Source organism: Lytechinus variegatus, chromosome 10, assembly GCF_018143015.1.
Source record: "Lytechinus variegatus isolate NC3 chromosome 10, Lvar_3.0, whole genome shotgun sequence".
NCBI classification, from domain to species: Eukaryota; Metazoa; Echinodermata; class Echinoidea; order Temnopleuroida; family Toxopneustidae; genus Lytechinus; species Lytechinus variegatus.
Window position 1 is genome coordinate 20,318,018 of NC_054749.1, and position 21,152 is coordinate 20,339,169.

The 21,152-nt window shown below is 37.3% G+C and overlaps 1 protein-coding gene across 1 annotated transcript in view; it reads right to left on the reverse strand.

Moving 5' to 3' along the window:
- Window positions 1-1,311: 1,311 nt before the first annotated feature.
- Window positions 1,312-21,152, reverse strand: part of LOC121423345 (serine/threonine-protein kinase SMG1-like) — a 104,289-nt gene continuing 84,448 nt past the window's right edge. The window contains exons 59-74 of the mRNA XM_041618699.1: window positions 20,662-20,742; window positions 19,871-20,053; window positions 18,952-19,227; window positions 18,474-18,591; window positions 17,719-17,849; window positions 16,913-17,175; window positions 16,131-16,274; window positions 15,556-15,760; window positions 14,601-14,725; window positions 14,153-14,357; window positions 12,588-12,792; window positions 11,994-12,078; window positions 10,515-10,588; window positions 9,455-9,634; window positions 6,223-6,380; window positions 1,312-5,762 (exon numbers count right to left, since the gene is read on the reverse strand). Of these exons, the coding sequence (XP_041474633.1) occupies window positions 5,685-5,762; window positions 6,223-6,380; window positions 9,455-9,634; window positions 10,515-10,588; window positions 11,994-12,078; window positions 12,588-12,792; window positions 14,153-14,357; window positions 14,601-14,725; window positions 15,556-15,760; window positions 16,131-16,274; window positions 16,913-17,175; window positions 17,719-17,849; window positions 18,474-18,591; window positions 18,952-19,227; window positions 19,871-20,053; window positions 20,662-20,742 (2,511 nt within the window). The 3' untranslated portion in view covers window positions 1,312-5,684. The remainder of the gene's footprint in view (window positions 5,763-6,222; window positions 6,381-9,454; window positions 9,635-10,514; window positions 10,589-11,993; window positions 12,079-12,587; window positions 12,793-14,152; window positions 14,358-14,600; window positions 14,726-15,555; window positions 15,761-16,130; window positions 16,275-16,912; window positions 17,176-17,718; window positions 17,850-18,473; window positions 18,592-18,951; window positions 19,228-19,870; window positions 20,054-20,661; window positions 20,743-21,152) is intronic.

Here is a 21,152-nt window from a genome sequence, read left to right on the forward strand (position 1 = left end):
CAGTCAAGATATATATTTAGTTTTTGATATACGACTAGAGCAATCGCTCTATTACTTAAGGCTGAATTTATTCTTCCAGGCTTCTTCCATTTCTATTCCTTTTTTTATCTGCTTCATCTGAATGAAAAGCATTTTTGTGCAATATTTTTCTGTATATAAATATTGGATACCAATATGAATATGTAAAATGTATTGTCTTCTTACAACTTTGTGTTGCATTGTTTTTGTTGTCTGATCATCAAAACGGGTTTATATGAGGTTCTCACTATTTTACTGCCCCACCCCTTTTCAAAACAATTCACATTTTTCCTCATTCCCTCTCAGTTTTTCCTAATTTATTTTTTTTTTAAATTTAGCACATTCATTAGAACTGTTTTCCTAATTTTTCGTAAAACTTGGTCTACTCACTGACATTGTGAAGACATGTAAGACATTTCTAAAGCCTTATGTTAATTGAAAAGCCGGTCTATTGGTTTTTGCTATTTGCTAACCATCCTCTCTAGTCAAGTCCCCAACATAACCTCCTTTACTGTAGCCGCTTGTTGAGGCCCTGGTGGCTGCTCTTATGATCCTCCACTCTTTCTCTTACTGTATCTCTCTCTTGATATATCTAATGATCAATCACACTTGTCTTACCAAACAACCCTCCATTCCTGCTCACTCCCACCCCCTCTCTCTCTCCTCTTAGGCCTGAATTCACAAAGATGGTTTTGGAATGTCCAATGCTGATGCGCGCTTTTGTCACAGTGCACCAATTTGATGCCTGTTACCATGGTTAGATACGCTATTGTATTCATGAGTCCACTGTTTGAAGAGTGGACTCATTAATTCAAAACAGTGGACTCATGAATAAAATAGCATGGATAACCACGGCAACAGGCGTCAATTTGGCGCACTGTGACAAAAGCGCGCATCAGCGTTGGAATTTTTTATATACGCAGTAAAATAAGCATATTTTATACAGGAAATCTGAATTAACCATGGACTTAACCGTGGGTTTTCAAAACCACCTTTGTGAATTCGGGCCCTAATGTACTATATTCGGATGTATGTATATTTCCATTCAAACACTGTCCCCATTCAAACACAAGGGTCCTGTAATGTACTAGATTAGGGTACCTTTGCACACAAATGGCAATTCCCTTTGTAACAGGACTTGACAGCCAATCAAATGGTTTCTATTGAAGTTAATATCACAGTCACTTTTATGCAACAGGGCCCTTGCACTTTCATACCTTACACATGGTGTGTTAGAACATTTACAGAAATCTTTACAATACTCTGAAAGACAATTCTTTGCTCATTTTCTTGTTTTCTGTTAGGAAACTGTTTAATTCTAACAATCATGCAATACACCATCAGAAGAGTAAATAGTTGTTTAACATATAAAACAAAAAGAAACATTAATTATGGAACACTTAGAGTAGTATATCAATAGCAAAAGCCTTACAATAGGTACATACTTTTAATAATTAAGCATTTCTACCTCCCAAACTATTTTAAACTCCATCTAAAATGAGATCATAAACACACATTCAATAAGTCTATTAGGTATTCTGTATTCTTACATTGATACATGGTAAACTATTCTTGGTTTATCAATAACATCGTGGTGTTTACATTAATGATATAATTGATACCGGTATCTTAAAGATATTTTGCAACACTGCTACAGCTAAATTATGTATATACCAGCACTGAAAATGTATTTTGGGAGTAGGAATATCAAAGCTAATCTTCCAAAATGTTATCTCTACAGCAAAAAAACCCAATAATAATCATAAGATTAATACAGAGTAATTTTATTTAAAAGTTGATGACATGCTATGTTTTTGGGTAATCAAATTTTATCTGAAGCCTCTAAATAAACACCTTTTGTTAAAATAAGGAATAGGTGGTTCTTACAGGGAAAAAATGCAAAAAAAAAGAGGAAAAGATAACAATATGAAACATAATATGAAGACCACATACAAATGAATTGGAAAGGGCAACTAATTGGGTACGCCATTTTGTGACCCTCCAGTCTCTCCACCACAAAATGACCAATAAGTTGCAAATTTTACTTCCCGCTTTTTATTTTTTGCATTTGAAATGAGCAGATTCTAAGCTTTAAATTCATGATATACAGAAATTCAATTTTAAAACTTGAAAAAAAAACAACAACTTGGAATTACAGTTAGAATGTATATTGAAATGTTCAAACAAAGGTCAAATATTACCCTTGGGAGAAAACAGTTTTAGTCAGAGGGTAGTAGAGTTATGAAACAGTCTTTCTCCATCGGTTGTCTCATGAACTTCACTTAGACTCTTTCAAAATAAGGCTGGACAAACATTGGTCCTGCCAGCACCAAGTGTTACCATGAAAGATGCGTACACCCTCCACATGAAAGGCATGCAACCGGTAATTACAAGTCAAGTAGGATCAAGATGTAACTACCAGAAAGAAGGACTGGAAGTCTTGACAAGATTTTTGTTCCGCTTACTGATGATGATAATGTAAGTAAGCCAGAATTTTCAAAATAAAGGAAAAGGTGAGTGTGAAAAGTGATGAGCATGAAACCTGGCTTTAATGTAATGTCCAGATCCCCATTTAACACAAAGCTTAATGATTGATCATAAGGCTGATTTTATGTTTGATTACTATTTAGAATCAAGCATACTGTACATATCAATTGTATGATCAATATCTAAGCTTTGTGATACGAGCCCTAGGACATAAAAGGGTCGACTAAACTCACTGGACTATGGCTAAAGCTGAAACTGCACAATTCTTTTAGTAAGTGCATATAGTCAATTAATTCTCATATACCTTTTCCCCGAGTTAAGTTACTTGAAAGCTACCTGAATCAAAAGACTCAGTGAGTTTCCAGCTTTAAAATGAATGTGGGTAAATCATTTTCAAACACTGAAAAGTGTAAGCTGTACATCTAATCTGATCCTGGAATAATGACAGATAATGGAATATTATATTACATTTACATCTCAGAAAATAAAGAGTACCTAAAACAGATTTCATCATCCCTAGCCAATCTCTTTCTGTTTTACCCTATACTATAATACTCCAAAGAGCAACTTATTTGTTGTTTTATGGTGGATATGTACAAGATAGAACTTTTTCTCATTGGAAATACATAGAACATGAAGTAAGGAGAATAACAAAAGTTACAATGAAAATACTATTTTTCATTTTGTTATGATTATTTATAATGAAGTTCGCGCTTACTGCAAGATGATTTTCCCCTCTCAATAACATGCAAGGAATTAACAATACCATATCTACCATAAAATATGTGATGGGAACACTATTATAAAGAGGGGATTTCTTACTACATACACCATACAAACCAGAATACAATTACAGAGTTAATGTTAAGTCTATAAGGAAACATGCAAGTGAAACAGAAAAACAAAATATGAACACGTTCACAAGTCTAATCGAGCGCATTTTTCATTCATATACAACTTCAGGAAAGAAAATGCAACCAATTTGCAAATCTGTGCTAGAATTTCTGTCAATTAATTTCTTTGACAGGATAATTCTTTTGAATTAATGATGCTGGGATTGTTTGTTTTTCTTAACACTCTGTGTCAATTCACAGGCGCAAATCCCATCGCAACACTTTCAACGACGCTTGATCAAAATCAACAGTCAAAGGAATTGTGGGTTTTGTTTAAGTTCATTCCTGACATTGACTGTCAAGTTGACAAACTTGAAATGATATCAGCGATTAATTATAATGACAACCTGATAGAAAATGACTGTCTTGAAAAATGGTTTGCTCAAATACAAAGGCAACGGCCTCAGCATCTATCAATGCTATAGAATATTGAAATAATCATCAACTCAAGTCAGGATCCACCTGAAATATTCTTATCTTCCAATTCTGATGAACAGGTCAGCGACCGACCCAAGGGCATTGATTCCTCATTCACTCTGGACATTTCTATTTCTTCACCATCCCATAGGCTAACCTTTTAATCAAGACTTTCCCATACAGAAGCAAGCCCTTGCTCCTGAACCCAAACCAATGCTTTAGCATTATCTCTATGATCGTCTCATTCCAAGCTCTCAGTCCTCTATGACTGATGAGAAACCCTGTGTCTCTTCGAGCTCATGGCTTTGCAATCGGCTAATTCTCCATCATGTCTCTATTGACAAAACGCATGCTCTCATTCTTTGAAGAAAACCATCTCCATCACTTAAAGAAACCAATGATAAATATAAAGCATTGGGTGAGAATACTCGTGAAACTACCAATACGTTGTATAATTGTTGAAACTTCCAACGATAGTCTGTACTTGCTGAAAATGAGATCAATAATTTTTTTCACATATTCTGTAAAATTGCTGCTTCCACCAATGATATTCGGTACTCCAACAAAAAGGACCAAAATTTCTGCCACACATAATTGATGAAAATACCAGAGATCTCAGAGAAAGTCACTCTGGATAATATTTCACAAATATGTATGATGTATAACTGATATTCTAGGGAAAATATATAATGTAGAAATAAAATGCCCCAACTATCAGTACAAGCAAAATACTGAAATTTTTTCACAAGTTTCAATCAAATGAGATTTTACAGAGTGTGCATCAGAAGGAAGAAATACATAATTGCTAGTTGTTGTGTAGTGTTGTAATAGTGCAATGGAGGGGAGCTGCTTGAAGAAATATTTCATATTCATGCTGCATCTACCTTGATGATTTGTTGTGAAAGAAATTCATTGGCTGATCAACAAGTTTCTTTGAGGGGAGGATTGGGACAGAAATCAATTTAATAGTGACAGTTTCATCTAACATTGGTGTGAATTCCTAGGATGTGTGATACCATATAGGCATAAGTCTATGAAAAGGACACCTACTTTACACATTTTCAATAGCTTCATCAAAATTATATTTGATTTAAGGAGATTGGCGATGATTTATCAGTTGACTTATCAATGAGTTGGGGGAACGGGAGAACCAAACTGAACAGATTTCAATATTTTTAATGACAAAACATATGGAGGGGCAATCAACTGATCGAATGAGAGTGGTAGCCACTTTCTCTACATTATCAGTATATTGTAGGGGGCATGCTTGACCAACTTTAGGGTAATTGATTTGTGGACTGTTGCCTGAAAACAAGAGGCGCCTTCTTGCATTTCCTATGTTTTAGACTTATCATTTTCTCCCATGAATACAGCAAAAGGTCAGTTATGAAAAAAAGCCCAGCATTTTCTTGCAATCATTGTTCAATGGTAAGACTATATTTTGCCCTGACCATGTTGGAAAATCAGCCGATACACGTACTTGAGTAATAGCTTGAACTTCATTGGCATGTGAATCAGCGAGTAAGTTTCACAAATATTCTCATCAATGTTTCAAAATGGCCCCTCATAATGGCTTTGTTTATATTTCCTCTTTAAAGCAGCATGAGACATGATTTCAGCCTTGCATCCTACAGCCAGATAAGAGCTCCAATTCCATCCACGTATCACCTAAAGCCAGCAAGATCTAAACCCCTGCCCCCCTTGTAAGGCGACTCCAAAAGTCTCTTGAACAGAGGGGCGGGGCCTGCTTCTCGTGATGTCTGGATGTCAGCGGCTTGGCACCGCCTCTCTCTCACTCTCTACGATTTGTTGGTTGGTTGATCCCACAATCCCCGGCAGGGGGGATCGGGTAGGTGGGTGTGGTCTCCCTCACACCCAGGCCGTCCAGCCCTCGTACAGGGTTGCCAGGTTGTCTATACTTGTTGCTTCCTTGATCACATAGTCAACCTGTATAAGGATATTCAAATGTGCAATGGTTCATATAAGAGACAGTAGAGCTTCTTATGTACTCTTGACAAATCAAAGCCTTCCTGGGTGTGTTTCACGAAAACCCTTTGTACACTGCATGTGACTTCTTGAATGACGGGAATATTAAGTGCCAAATTTTGAGCAGGTTTTTCATAACCATGTATATAGCCAATCGTGACAGTTATCTCTATTAGTACAAGTTTGATTTTTCAGCTCATTTGACACTGGAATCATTCATAACTGAGAATGATTACTACAAAATAGCTCTCTTCATCATTTAACATAAAGAAAGAGTGAAGTATAGATGGGAAAAATATAATGTAAATGCAATTTTGAAATATCTGGCTTTGAATAATTTTAACACAGAGCTAGACTATCGTCTTTAAATCAAACTGTACTTCAGAACATGGGCCTCTGAATAAAGTGGATTGATGAATACCTGTTCTGTGACAGCGAGCCTCTTAGCAGGGTCTGGGTCTCTACCATCCAGCTTGCCTTTAACTCTCCTCCAGACGTTGATGGCGTAGGTGTTCCTCACCTGGATGATCTTACCGGTCCGAGGGTCTCGCATGATGGCTGGTGAACCCTTGGTCCCTCCTAACAACAACATCATCAATACACAATCATGTAATAATAATAATAATGGCCAATCACATGAAAGAATCAACCTATCATATGCCTGACCCCCATATTTTAATAAAATCTCACTTTATTTCAAGAACAAAAATAGATCTCTTTTGTAGATTGTAGATTATATAATTGTACACAATTTAATTGAAATCATTTTAAGCAGTTTGGCACTAATGGGAAAAGTGCATTATAAATGATGATGAAGATAATGATGATGATGACCCTATAATAACTATAACTATTCAAGCCTTACAAATCTTTCATATTAAGCCCCTCAGGGAAAACAGTATTTGCCAGACCAACCTCAGATGAATAATTCCCACTATACTTTCTCAAACCATTATATATTTTAGGCTTGGGAGCCAGCGCCGGGTAATCGAGTCTACCCGATTCTCAATGCCAGAGTCGGGGAGTCGACCCTGATCTCTGGAGACTCGAGTACCAAGCGGCGGCGGTTCTGAGATAAAGGGACTCGAGTCTTTGCCATGCTCTCTCATTCATGGACGAAAATCGGCCCCAGCGCCGACTCTCAGCGCCGAATCCAATCACTGAGATAAAATAAATGTGGAATTTGGAGCCGAAGAGTCACATACTTCGAGCAGAACTTTTCTCTGCTTCGAGCCTGCAGTATACCGTGTGCATTAGGCTCAGTGTGCATGACTGCATGTGGTATCTATGCAGATGCATCGTGTCCTTTGTGTGTACTGTGTATTTCTGTGTGTGTGACTGTAAAATGCCAGTAGAGACCACGTGCGTTGTGTTGAGCGACACTTGTAATTGTATCATGAAAGTTAGTGTATTGGGATTTGTGTGTGGATTGTGTGAGAAGTTATGAAGGTGTAAGATTTTGGGTGACTGAATAGATGATTGCTCCCCCTCCCATTTATGTACACTCTCCAGCCCCATGCCGATCCTTCCCCCAAAGCTTCTCTCTCTTTCTTTCTTTTCTTCCAAACTTTATTCCCCTTTTAATCTTGTTAATTTCTCCTTTTAGAAGTTGACATTCACTACGAATTTCATCATAATTTTAATGAAGTGTTTATCACCTCTTGTTTATAAATATTTTTATATATCTGTTCAAAATAAGTTTACTTTTCGTTTTCCTTATTTTATATGAAGCATATACCCCATGTTTCGAAATCAATGATAATCTTCAGGACATTAAGTCTCCTCTTTTATTGTCTCCCCTTTGAATTTAAATGCATTGATAAACAAGCATTCTTTATAACACTATGAGATATATCTTTATTTGCATATCGCTTTGAGTGAATATCATGTTTAATAACCATCCTTTATACTTTTATTAATGATTGAGACGTACACATAAAACTACGCATTTTACAGTTTGTTTGAACAATAGATATTGTGGGCTTCGAAGGTTCTGTATTTTTTCCTTTCCTGAATATTTCTCATCTGGAAAATGTCATTCGAGAGTGTCAATAAATCTTTTTTTGTGGGGAGGACAAATGAAGTAGTTTGGTGTTTCGCAAATAATTTCACTTTTTGTGGTCATTCCCTCCTGTCAGTTGCATTTTCTTTCATTCCAAAATCCCATTGATAACGTTTGCTTGCTAGTCTTAATTAGAGTCTTGCCTTATTGGAATATTGGCGAGAAGTTAATAATAAAAAATGATGTTATTGTTCTGTCAGTAATAAAAGTAGAGATTCAACTATGGATATTTTTCAGTCATATTTCATTTAATCTTAGTTATTTTAATCCAAACATTCATTTTTTTTCCAATGGTGAATTTCACCTTTGGCCAATTCGCCATTTTCTTAAGTGACTGAAAACGTAGACTAATCCCTCAATTCAGGGATCCACATCAACCCTCGGCAATTTGTTTACATAACTTTCTTTGTCTCGGTCATGTATTGCACAATATTGAGAAGCACATGTTTGGAAATCTGATATTCTTGTGGTGGTGGGGGGGGGGTACGAGATTGCCGCCCTTTTTATTCTGTTTTGGTTTGGCTGCCACATGGCCTCTCTCACTGTCTGGAGAAATTAGGTCAAGTAAAATTTGCAAAGACGTGGATAAGAGGCTTTGCGATGCTTCCTTGATGGATGATTTGGAAATTGCCAGTTTTGGTTCTGGTAGGCCTTTTTAATTTGTCACGAATCTCTAACTGATACGAACGCTTAACAATTCAATTATATCATTTGTATGAATAATTTTTAAGTCTTTTTTTAAAATGTGTCAAAAATGTATCTATACGAAGGATATTTTTTCAACTTCATACCATTTGCAGGTATATCTGTATGATAAAATAAATTACCTCAGAACTGTACAAATTAAGAACTTTCTTTTTCTTTGACATTGTCTTCAGACACGAATACAGATCTTTCTAGATTAATTTGACAAATAATGGGCTAAAACACTAAATAGTAAACACGCAAAGCTCACATCAACCAAGTATCAAACATTCAAACTTGGATTAAATCATGGAGGTTCTACCTCCCATTAATCAACTCAGATATCGTTCACGCATAGAGCTATATTAGCTCCATGGTTCAAGCACCAAAATCAATCTATCATCACAACACTAAAATCGGAAACAATCACTTCAAAGAAACAATGCGAAGGTCAAACCACGGTGAAACATGTGCTGTGTGTGTTATCTTTGCAGTGAGTTGATCTTGTGATGATGGGGAGAGAATTTTTGTGTGTGGTAACTGTGGTTTATGTTTGCAATGCAGTGAGTTGGATCTTGTGATGACTGGGGAAAGGACCAGGGAGTTGGGAGAAGAACCGAAACAAGCGTACACCGAGATAAAGGTATCTAGTGTAGGGGCATAATTGAGGCATTGTCTCAAAGCTCATTATCGGCGCTGGGAGTCGACTCTCTCTGGAACCGACGCCTGGGGCAAGAATCGGAGTCGACTCTCGCCAAGACTAGAACCGCCCAAGCCTAATATACTTGTATCAATGATATCTCTGCTTTTAATTAATTAAACTCTGTAATACTGCAGTAAACACATCACAGGAACAAATGCCATGGGAGCACAATAGCAATTGATGTAAATACATCAATGGACCTACCCTGCTTGGCAGCCGGTGGAGTAGAGTGGCGTATCTCCCTGATTTTAACCTGCTGCTGTTGCTTGGTGGTGACCTTCCCTTGTGGAGGGGGTTTGGGGTCCTCTTCGGCCTGTTCCCCTGCTAGAGACTTGGTGGGTTTGTTGTCAGTGGTCCCGGGGGCCTCGGTGGAACCATTCACAACTGTGCCAGGAAAAATATGGAGACATAAGAATAGGTGGTTAGAAGAAACACACCATTGCATTCTAAATATCACCATTTTCATAAATTAATCAGAAAACACAGTTGCATTCGGAATATTAATATGAACCATTCATCATCATATTCACAAAGTATTTGAATGGAAGATGGAGGGACCTTATGACACTTTCATTTTCAGGAACCTTTCCTTTCCATTATGATTGTCTTTAGCAAAATATAGTATGTGAGCTTTTTCCAGCAAATGGTGTATTCCAGTGTATTCAAGGAACAAATCATGTATCCCAATATAATGTTTCTTCCTTAGTTTTCCATTTGTTGCATTATAATTACCATTTCCGATATTTTTTTCTATCCTTGTTAAATACCCAACCTCTAACTTTGTTCCTGTCTCCCTCTCTTCCTCTTATTTCATTCTGTCTTTCGTTCTAACATATTCTCACTACATGTACTTTATTCTACCTCTGAGACTTTCTTCTCATATGCTGGGTAATTCATTACTTTCATATTTACGTATAATTATTTTGTAAAACAATTTGATTTTGATATTTGCCTATTTTATTCCAAGTTGTATATATTTTTTTTATATGTCTGTATATACCATTTGTAAACTGAATGTAATTTGGCCTTTGGCTGCTATTTTCAGTGATTTTCTTAAAATAAATAAACCATTCAATCAATCAAATCCTTCCAATAACTCATTCACCCTGCTATGGTGGCATGCAGCACAATAAATATGGATTTCTAGCTGAAGGCACATCATAACCAAGTGCTACAGTATTTGTGTGCTGATTGAGCAAAATCATATAGCTTTAATACATGAACAAGGTTCACCAATTTAAGATTTCATTCTTCGTCAACATACCATTTTTCTCATCTCCGTCCTCTTCTTTGTCCTCTGTAGATTGTGTAGCAATGCTAACCAAACGATCGTACATCCTGCACACAGAATAGAATCAAACCAACATCATTCAACAGTAATAATAAAAATACTCTATAAAGTAATGTGTCATTTAACCATAATCAACGAGACTCGGGCCAGCAACCAAACATGATTGTGTAACATCTGTCACAAGGACGTTGTTTAGAGATAAAAATAACAATATGCATTTATAGAACACAAAAACTATCTCTTTATATTCTATTGCGCTGCAAGAGCTTCTAGGTGCTGTACATACTATTGGAATAGATAGGTTTTTAACTTGAAATTATGTAAATTTGTTGAATTCCTTAATAAGTCAAGGGGAAGTTTGTTCCACAGTCGTGGGGCTGACATCAGAAGGACCTTCTAGTGCTTGCAGTGTGAGTGTATCTTGTGAGCTACGAAGGTGATGGTCATGAGATTGGGATTTTAATTTCAAAAGATCCGAGATATAACAAACCTACTTGCCCATTAATGGTTGTACACAAAGCTCTTAACAAACCATCACAATCACCAATACATCTGTCCTAATTGTAAGTAACAAAGAAGGCCAGAGAGAGAGAGGTCTTGTTCCAAGGTTCTATGAAACAAGACGCATTAATATTCGCCCGAGCTCTCTTATTGGGAATACTGGACTTTAATTTCAACTTCTTTCATGCATATGCCAGTAGTCTTTCTCCAAGCTCTTTATGTTTTTCCCCCCAATGTTTCTCCTTATTTGCCTAAATACTTAATTCCCCATTCATATACTCGTGTATTACATGTATATCATTAATTCAATTCTCAGGTTTTATTGCTTGTATGTATTTATTTTGTATTGTGTTTCATGAGGAATAGAATTGATCTATCAATCACTACTTATTAAAGAACAGTACTTTGATCTCATATCCCGCATTCTTAAATCATTCCCAAACAATACACTTCAAATATCTTTTAACAGAAACCCCCTAAAAAATCAAGATGGTATCAACATCTGGAGCGTTGTGGCCCAGTGGATTAGTCTTCAGACTTTGAAACAGAGGGTCGTGGGTTCGAATCCCAGCCATGGCGTGATTTCCTTCAGCAAGAAACTAATCCAATGTGCTGCACTCAACCTAGGTGAGGTAAATGGGTACCGGTAGGAAGTTATTCCTTAAAAAGCTGTGTGCGCTATGAACGCCTAGCTTAGCTGGGTAATATAGGAGCGCCTTGAGCACCTAACAAGGTGGATATGTGCGCAATATAAATACCCTATATTATTATTATTATTAACATGACTTATCACTATTAAAAAATGGCAGAAAGAAAACCCTGATACACAATCACTATAAAACACTTGTCCAACATGGAAAACAGAACTGAACTGAATACAACTTGATTTAAATGATTAAACTTAACAATGTGCATTTTAATGAAGAAGAAAACTCTCAGAGTACTACCTACCCTTTGACATGGTCGATTAGTGAGTTGATCGTGGGCTTGACCTCAATCAGTTCTTGCAGCTTTTCACCATTCTCATTAGATGATGCTGAAATAAAAAATTATAAACAAAATTTGTATCACAAAAGAATAAAACAAATCAAAATTAAAGATGAAGCTGGCATATATGACAATGTATTAGAAACCAAATGAGTCCTTATAATATCATGCCCACACAATGTTGAATTCCAAAATTAAAACATACTCTTAATAAAAATACCTGAACATAATAATATATAGCATTTAGAGTGCGCCTTCTGTCTAGTTTCCTATTCAGAGGCGCAGAAGGAATTATCACTTATTACACAGGGGGGGGGGCTGTTAATTGAAATATGATGAGAATGTCCTAAGGTTGGATTTGAATGACTCTATAGTCTTGACATTGCGTATTGTTGATGAGAGTGCATTCCACTAGGTTGGAGCACTATGAGCAAAAGCTTTTTCACCAAAGGAGCATTTGATTCTACGAGTTGTCAACAACCTGGTTCCTGAAGATCTTAGATTTCTACGTACATATTCCGAGATAAGATCTCGAAGAATTCGCAATAACATTCTTACTTGTCAGTATCTTGCCTAGCATGGTTGCAAAGGTTTCTGAATATTGTTTGTAGAAGGTCTTGAATCTTTGAGCTTCAGCCATCCCAGCACGACCACCTTCCTCATCCTCAGCAATGACCCTCAGCATGCCTTTGACCTCTGACATTAGTTCATTATGGGTGGTCAAACCCATCTTGACCACATCAACCATGGTCTGGACTGTTTCCTGTGATACAGAAGGAAAAAGTACATTATCGTCATCAACACCATCAGAACCGCCATCAGAATCATCATTACCACCATCACCATAACCACCAGCATCATCACCATTATCATCATCACCACCAGCATCATCATCACCACCACCATCACCATTATCATCATCATCACCACCACCATCATCATTATCATCATCATCATCATAACCACCATCAATATTATCATCATCACCATCATCATCAACATTACCATCATCACCACCACCATTACCATCATCATCATCACCACCATCATCATTATCATCATCATCATCATCATAACCACCATCAATATATTATCATCATCACCATTATCATCAACATTATCATCATCATCACCACCATCATCACCAACATCATCATCATCATCATCATCATCACCATCACCACCATCCCCATTATCATCATCATCATCACCAACATCATCATCATCATCACCACCATCCCCATTATCATCATCATCATCATCATCACCATCACCACCATCCCCATTATCATCATCATCATCATCGTCATCATCACCAACATCATCATCATCATCATCATCATCACCACCATCCCCATTATCATCATCATCATCATCATCATCATCACCACCATCAACATTATTATCATTATCACCATCATCATCATCATCATCACCATCACCAACATCACCATCATCATCACCATCACCATCATCATCATCATCATCACCACCATCCCCATTATCATCATCATCATCATCATCATCATCATCATCACCACCATCACCACCATCCCCATTATCATCATCATCATCACCAACATCATCATCATCATCACCACCATCCCCATTATCATCATCATCATCACCAACATCATCATCATCATCACCACCATCCCCATTATCATCATCATCATCACCATCACCACCATCCCCATTATCATCATCATCATCATCGTCATCATCACCAACATCATTATCATCATCATCATCATCACCACCATCCCCATTATCATCATCATCATCATCATCACCACCACCACCATCAACATTATTATCATTATCACCATCATCATCATCATCATCACCATCACCAACATCACCATCATCATCATCACCACCATCATCATCATCATCATCACCACCATCCCCATTATCATCATCATCATCATCATCACCACCACCACCATCAACATTACTATCACGATCACCATTATCATCATCATCATCATCTTCAAACTCATCATCACCACCAACACCATCATCAATATCATCATAATCCTCATCATCATCAACCAAGTCACCAACACCACCACCATCATCTTTACCATTATCATTTTAAACAAACTTGACATGAATCATACCTTGTCAGCCTCTATCTTTGCCTCAGCTTCAGCAGCCTTGCCTTGGAGTTCTACAATCTTCTTGCGGATTGACTCCGAGAGTCCCTTGATCCATTTGTTGTTGATAGGTTTATCAATGGTCAAAGGTTTCAAGGCTAGATAATCCTCTTCAGCTGGGCTTAGATTGGATGATCTGGTTACCAAGGAGTTACAAACCTGAAGACATCTAAAAAAGAAAAGAAGATGATCTTTTAAGTATCATCATGAAGGAGAATTGAAGGATTCAAATATCACGAAAATTGGAAAGGTCAGATGTCGAGCCTTTTTAATTTTGTACCATTTTCTGAAGTGCATAAAGAAAACTCTGCGCACTTTTATTACTTTTTTCTTCAAAATCTCATGCAAATAACATTGCCATGCCATGCGATTTTCCTTGAGCCAAAGCAAGAGAGAACCATCGTATACATACCTTTGCAGCATGTCATGGAAGCTATTGTCAGCATACACAGATTCTGATGTACGGGTTCTCATTCCTTCAAAGTGGAGGATGGCATGACAAAGTGCTCCAACTTCTGATGCTCTCTTTGTCTCAAGCTGTGTCAAGAAAAATAATACAGGCAACTATGATTTTTACAGCATGGTTACAATATTAGATCTTAATTTCTATTGACAAATTTAATCAGCTGTTGTTTGTTTTTTGTTGTTGCTAAATCAGCAAAAGTAATCCCACCATAAAAATTGTAGCTTACCGTCACTGGGGTGACAAAACCTCTTATCTAAAATGTTTAGATTTTTTTTAACATATCTTCTTGATGATGACTGGTCAATCTTTCAAATGTTGTTCAGTCCAGATCCTACATATGGCTTTTGATCTTAAACAATGAAGCAATTTCAGAATGTCAAAGAGAAGAATCTCTCATCGAATAAAGTGATATGGCGGCCATGTTTTATTCACTCTCCTGGGCCATCTAACTGATCTTGAAATTAATTTGTATGACTGATTGCACATTATTACCAATGCAATCAATCATGAAAATCAGCCCTTTGGAACAGTCTGAACATCTGAGGTTTTTAGATAAGATTTTCCGTAGGCCCAGCAGCGTCATTATGGGGCATTGTGGCCGAGCGGATTAATATTGCAATTATAAAAGAGAATCGTGGGTTTAGATCTCAGCCATGGGGTAATTTCCTTCAGCAAGAAATTGAACCCCAATGTGCTGCACTCAACCAAGGTGAAGTAAATGGGTAATTCCTCAATAAAGCTAAGAGCACAGGAATCGGTAGACTAGCTTAGCCAGGGCATATAGGAACACCGTTAGCACCTATCAAGGTGGATATGTGTGCTATACATATACAAATATCCTACGTCATTATCATTATCAGTATTACAACTATTATACAATACAAAATAAAAAGTTTCATACCGTGTAAAGCTGTGTCTTGACCTGAATAGATGTGTCTACATCTTTCATAACATTAGCCAGTGAAGGGTTAGCTCCTGCAGCCCACTTCAACCGCTGACATACTCTTCCCTGTACACCCAGAGCACGCTCCTGCATTGTCCCTACAGCGCCCTCAATGGCCTGAAGGGCTTGAAGACGCTTCCTCATGTCGGACATGATGGCAGACCTGTCAAATTTCAGAAAAGATGTCTCAAGGTAGGCCAACTAATCACTCAGAGGCGAGTCTCATAATTGGAATTTTTCCTTCATAAAATAGAATTTCAAACCAAACTCAGTAACTATTGAATTATACAGCATCTGAAGAGCCACACATCGCAGTGAATTTCTTTTTACTGTAATATTCTTCCAACATTTCAGAAATGTGAAATAAACTTGAAAGCTAGAACAGGGTCTTTTAACGCAAGCTTGGTAATCAATTATAAATTTTATTTGTATGCGTCATTATTACATTTATCATTATGTTCACTAGAGTGTATACATTAAATGCATAATCACAAGGTTTCTTTTATGGAAACCAGAAGATTCTCTTTAAGTACCTGGCAGGTGCGACAAACTGATATCCAGCCCTTTCAGGTCCGCCTGCCTGTAGGATGTCTTCATACAGCCATTGGAATCTCAGCAGCTGGGTCTTAGCTCTACGGTTTACATCTTGAGCTAGCTCAAGGCTTTGTTGTTGCTGGCTGTAAAAATAAAAGGTAATGAGTGACTTTACAGATTACTAAAATATGAAGTACAAAAAGTGTGAGCCCTCCTTTCCTATTTAAAGTATACATGAAATTTGATAGTTTCTCTAAAAAAAATTCACTGAGGTAAATAATCAGAGCTGCCAACCTGAAAAGGAACATTTCAGTATTTTTGAAGCTAAAAATCAGTATTTCGGTGAGGAAATCAGTATTTAAAAAAAATACCATAGGACCACACACACAACTGAAACTTTAGAAATAAGTATTTTACATGAAACTATCAGTATTCTTCTCACTTTTCAGTACTAAATACTGAAAATCGGTACTACTTGGCAGCTCTGAATAATGTCCTTTGCTCAAACAACATTGACCTTGTTCAATTTTGGCTGATGAGATTTTTAAAGTGACCGAAAGACAACCATGGCTTACCATACTCTGAATCAGATTCAAGGATAGTTGTCAAATCTGACATCCTCGGGAGCGCTTCATGAAAGGACTTGTCAGATCTTTTATCCGGAAAGACCCATTTTATCCGACAGTAATAATAGGAACAGTGCTTCTATGCCAATCAGAATCAATCTGACAACTTGTCAGATGAAATTGTTGATGAAATTCTCCCCAGCATCATCACTTACCAGGCTTCCCCTCTTGCTCTGCTGGCCGTGTCATACATCCTGATGAAGTGCTGGACCGGTGAGCCTTCAGGTCCATCCACCCTGCCTGTCTCTACAGCTTCCTTGGCTGCCTTCTGACACAGATCATCCAGAGGCAGTTTGTACAGCGCATCCATTGGACCATTGTGTGGTTGGTAGATGACAGGGTTGGTGGTATCCAAGCCAATCTGATGGGCCAGGCAACACACACACAGGCCAAGGATCGTGGATGGGATACCAAGAAGCTAAAATAAGATTGATAATTAAACGGTAGTGTACCAATCCTGAAATCACCACAGATTTGACAGATGCAGGACATATAAGATTCATCAGCAAACAGTTCACATGTAAAATATGGATTAAAAAGTGGAACATTTATTACAGACCATGAAAATCAGGGTCATGTTTCATGAAACAAAGGCAGACTCCATAACATATCTGTTATTGGCCGATCGGATTGCTCCATTGTATTAGCTCATATCATATAAGCTACCGAAATGGAGCAATCTGATTTAGACTAAAGCAAATATCAGTAACTCGCAGAAGCTTGTATGTTTCTAATGTAAAAACATTTGGACTATACCAAGAAAGTTGAAACAATTTTAATTTTTTTTTCATTTATCTTATAAAAAATTCATTTATTTTATTCTATTGTTTTTTCCGGGGGAAGGGGGGGGGGGAGGTTGTCAATGTGACAAATAAGTATTATAAAACATAAGAGGTGTTGAAAACATGGCTGAGAAAATGAAATATAATCTCATCAAAATTAGGCACAGAGAAGTACTCACTGCGGTGGAGATGAAATCCACAATGAAGAGTTTGACTGGTCTGACTAGCATCTCTTCTGAATGAATGAACCCTAACAGTTCATTGGTATCCTGATATACTAAACCATTATCAGTCAATTCATGGGGTAGACCTGTGATAAGAGTTATCAGATTGGGAAATTAGTAAGTACACACGTGATAGCAAATATATACTATCTGCCAATTCATAGGGCAAGCCTACACAAACATATATTTATAAGATGGAAAAGGTAGTCTGAGCATAAATGTTTGTGGCAGACCAAAATGTATCAATAATGAAAAAAATCTGGGCCACTTATCAGTAGTTTTATGAAGAGTAAATACAAACCAGGAGCTACATGCACCTCTAGTCCTCAACTACTCATATCTGGCCTGTTTCCTAACCCATAATGCATCATTCTCAGCAGTGTAGTCTTGTAATATAAATCCACTTGAATGGTAAGACACTAATTCACTCCTTTAATACATTCATACTGCAATAATTATGATACCAAGTAGCTATGAACAAGTACTTTTCCTGTAGATATATTTCATTTCTCTATACAAATGAAATTATAGGCTAATATATTCTCTGAATTATTACTAGTTATCTGAAAGCGACATTTTAAGACTAGCTAATTTTGCATAATGTCAATGACAGACCACGCACAATTCGCTACCCCTTTAAACAAATATGATCAAATCCAATTCCCACCAGCAATGAGAAAAACAAATTTTGATGAGATTAGTATAGTTACCTGAGAGAGCCAATGCATGGTTTCGACACTTGGTGAGACAGCTATGCGCAGCCTCCAACTGTTTTACAAAGAAGAGATCACTCAACAAAGGAATGGTGTAGCTACTCACAGTCATTGTCTGTTGGAATATTGTCAACAAAGAATAAATCCATGATATTGCTTAGAATAAACAAAACATATCAATATTGATAATACATTGTGCAAAATGTAAAAGAACAAAGCACTTGAAACAGAACTTTGGCAGTTTTTCTGTTCATACACCAAGAATTTGAAATATTTCCTACATTATTACACGATACAAAGATTATACAACCTCAAACGCAGGCTAGAGTTATGAAATACAAATCGCATGAACATCATGAGTATCTCTATTAAACACACCTCATACATTCATGTTAAGTGATACACATATTTTTAAAGCAGGGTTCGCACAACCTTTACAAAAAAAGAAACTGATAAAGTGTGTGTAATGACCAACCTTCGGGCTGACAGCCTCAAAGAACACGCCATCCACCCTGAACCACTCTTGAGGGAAGGAAACCTTGTCCCAGCACTCTGCAAAATCCTCTAGACTCTGCCCAAGTCTCTTGAAAAGGACATGAATGGCTGCTAGCAGGTTCTGACCCATGGTGGGAGGCTGAGAAGCGGCTGGATCAGGAGTCTCGTCTGCTGGTGGCTTGACTGTCCTAGCTGATGGATGCAGAAGACTCTCAAACTTTGCTCGGAGCTCCTTGACTAGTTCTGAAGATGGAGCCTACAACATAAAGGTAAAATACATGTAGAAAAGTATATACTGATCTCAAACAAAAACAATATCTATAAGAAAATATCACATTACTCATACAAATGGAGTCTTAAAAAGGGTTTAAAAAAAGTGTTCCTTGAACATTGACGCCCTAGCTCCACTTCCTCCGAGGTATCTCAGCACATCCACATCGAATTCCCTGGCCATCGTGTAGACATCAACAAGGTACAAGTGCTGGACAGGGAGCCGCGGTACTTCGAGAGAGGTGTGAAATAGGCCATCTACATCCGGGCGTTCAGACCTTCTCTCAACAGAGACGGGGGCGATACAAGCTTCCGAATGTCTACGACCCGATCATCGACCATTATGTCACTAAGGTCAAATCGGGTCACATCGCTGAAGAAGGTTGCAGCTAGCAGCCGAAAATTTCGAGGTAACTCTTCGTTATTTTCTGTTTTTTGTGTTGTGAACCAAAGTTCAACAAAATCGTTATCTTTTACCAACACAGATGAACTTTCATGATCGTTTAAAGAAAGAACCTGAAAAGTTGCAGACTTCAGAGAAATGTCATAAAATGGTGCAGCATGACCTATGCACTTCAGAATAACCATTTAAGACATTAATGGAGTGGGACAACAGGGGTTTAACCTACCTGTGAGTTAGGTTCTGCTGCAAGAAGATCAGTTTCGACCTGATAGATGACACTCTGCAAGGGAACCTGAGGGTCTGTACATAGGGCATCTAGGGCAGCTAGAGAGGACACAACCGAAGCATCACGGCTTTGGATCAACCTGACTGCCTCAGAGGCAACATCACTGAAGTGCTGCAGCAATGTCTGTAGATAGAAAGAAACAAAGGAATAAAATAGATTTGGATTAATTGGCCTGCCTAACATCAGAGAGAATGGCACCTGACTTGACTGTTTTAAAATGCAATTGATTGGTTTGTGTTGGTCTGCTTGCCAAACATCTATGTAAAAGAACTTTGAATAATTTATCCACAGTAGAGAGCTGTTAGTGCTTGAGTCATAGTAATGGTAGTAGCTTGATGTTCTGGATTAACAATCCATTGTGTTAACAACATACAAGTTGCATTTGAATTGAATAAAAAGACTAGACTGAGAATGCAACCCTCATACAAAGAGAACTTTTGTCTTGAATGAAGATTTTACAAAACAAAACTAATAGGCACATCTAATGTTTCTATTTCTGAGCTGAAAAAATGAATAAGAACAGATCAGATCAGATATTAGAGAGTCAGGTAATAGAAATATTCAACTTTGAACAAGTCAGTCATTTACATAGGCTAGAACCATCTTGCAACAACTAGATACTTCTGTAAAACAGTTACTAGTACCGAATGATTTTTGAAAAGTATGCAATGAAATTTATCACACTGTATTGTTAGACAGGAGGTGAGAGGGCTGTGAGCTAATGTTCATACCTGAAGTTGTTCGTAGACTGCAGTTATTGATTTGAAGCAGGAGATCAGGTTGGGTAGAGAACATGGGTCTTCATTTTCAGGCTACATAAAACAATAATAATATATCAAACGTTTGTGAAACAAAGAAATACGAAGAATATTCATAATCAATTTATTTTTTGTTACGGGGACAAGATAAAGTTTGTAATTTCATATTGGTGTCATCATATGTGAATGCCTACATAAAAACCGACGCAACAAGTTGACCAATAAGAATTCAATCTGCAAAGGCTTGAAGTCATATATTTGGTCCTGAAAAGGACCACCGAAACTCGATGTTCAATAAGGAAAACTCGATGTTCAATAAGTATACTTTTGCTGTCTATTTAGTTCAAAAAAGCAAATCATAAGCTCTGAAATGAAACATAACTTATCAAAATTTGTCTGACCAAACCCAATAAACTAATTGATTAGATGTAGAACAGATTCAAATAACAAGGAAAAATTATGAA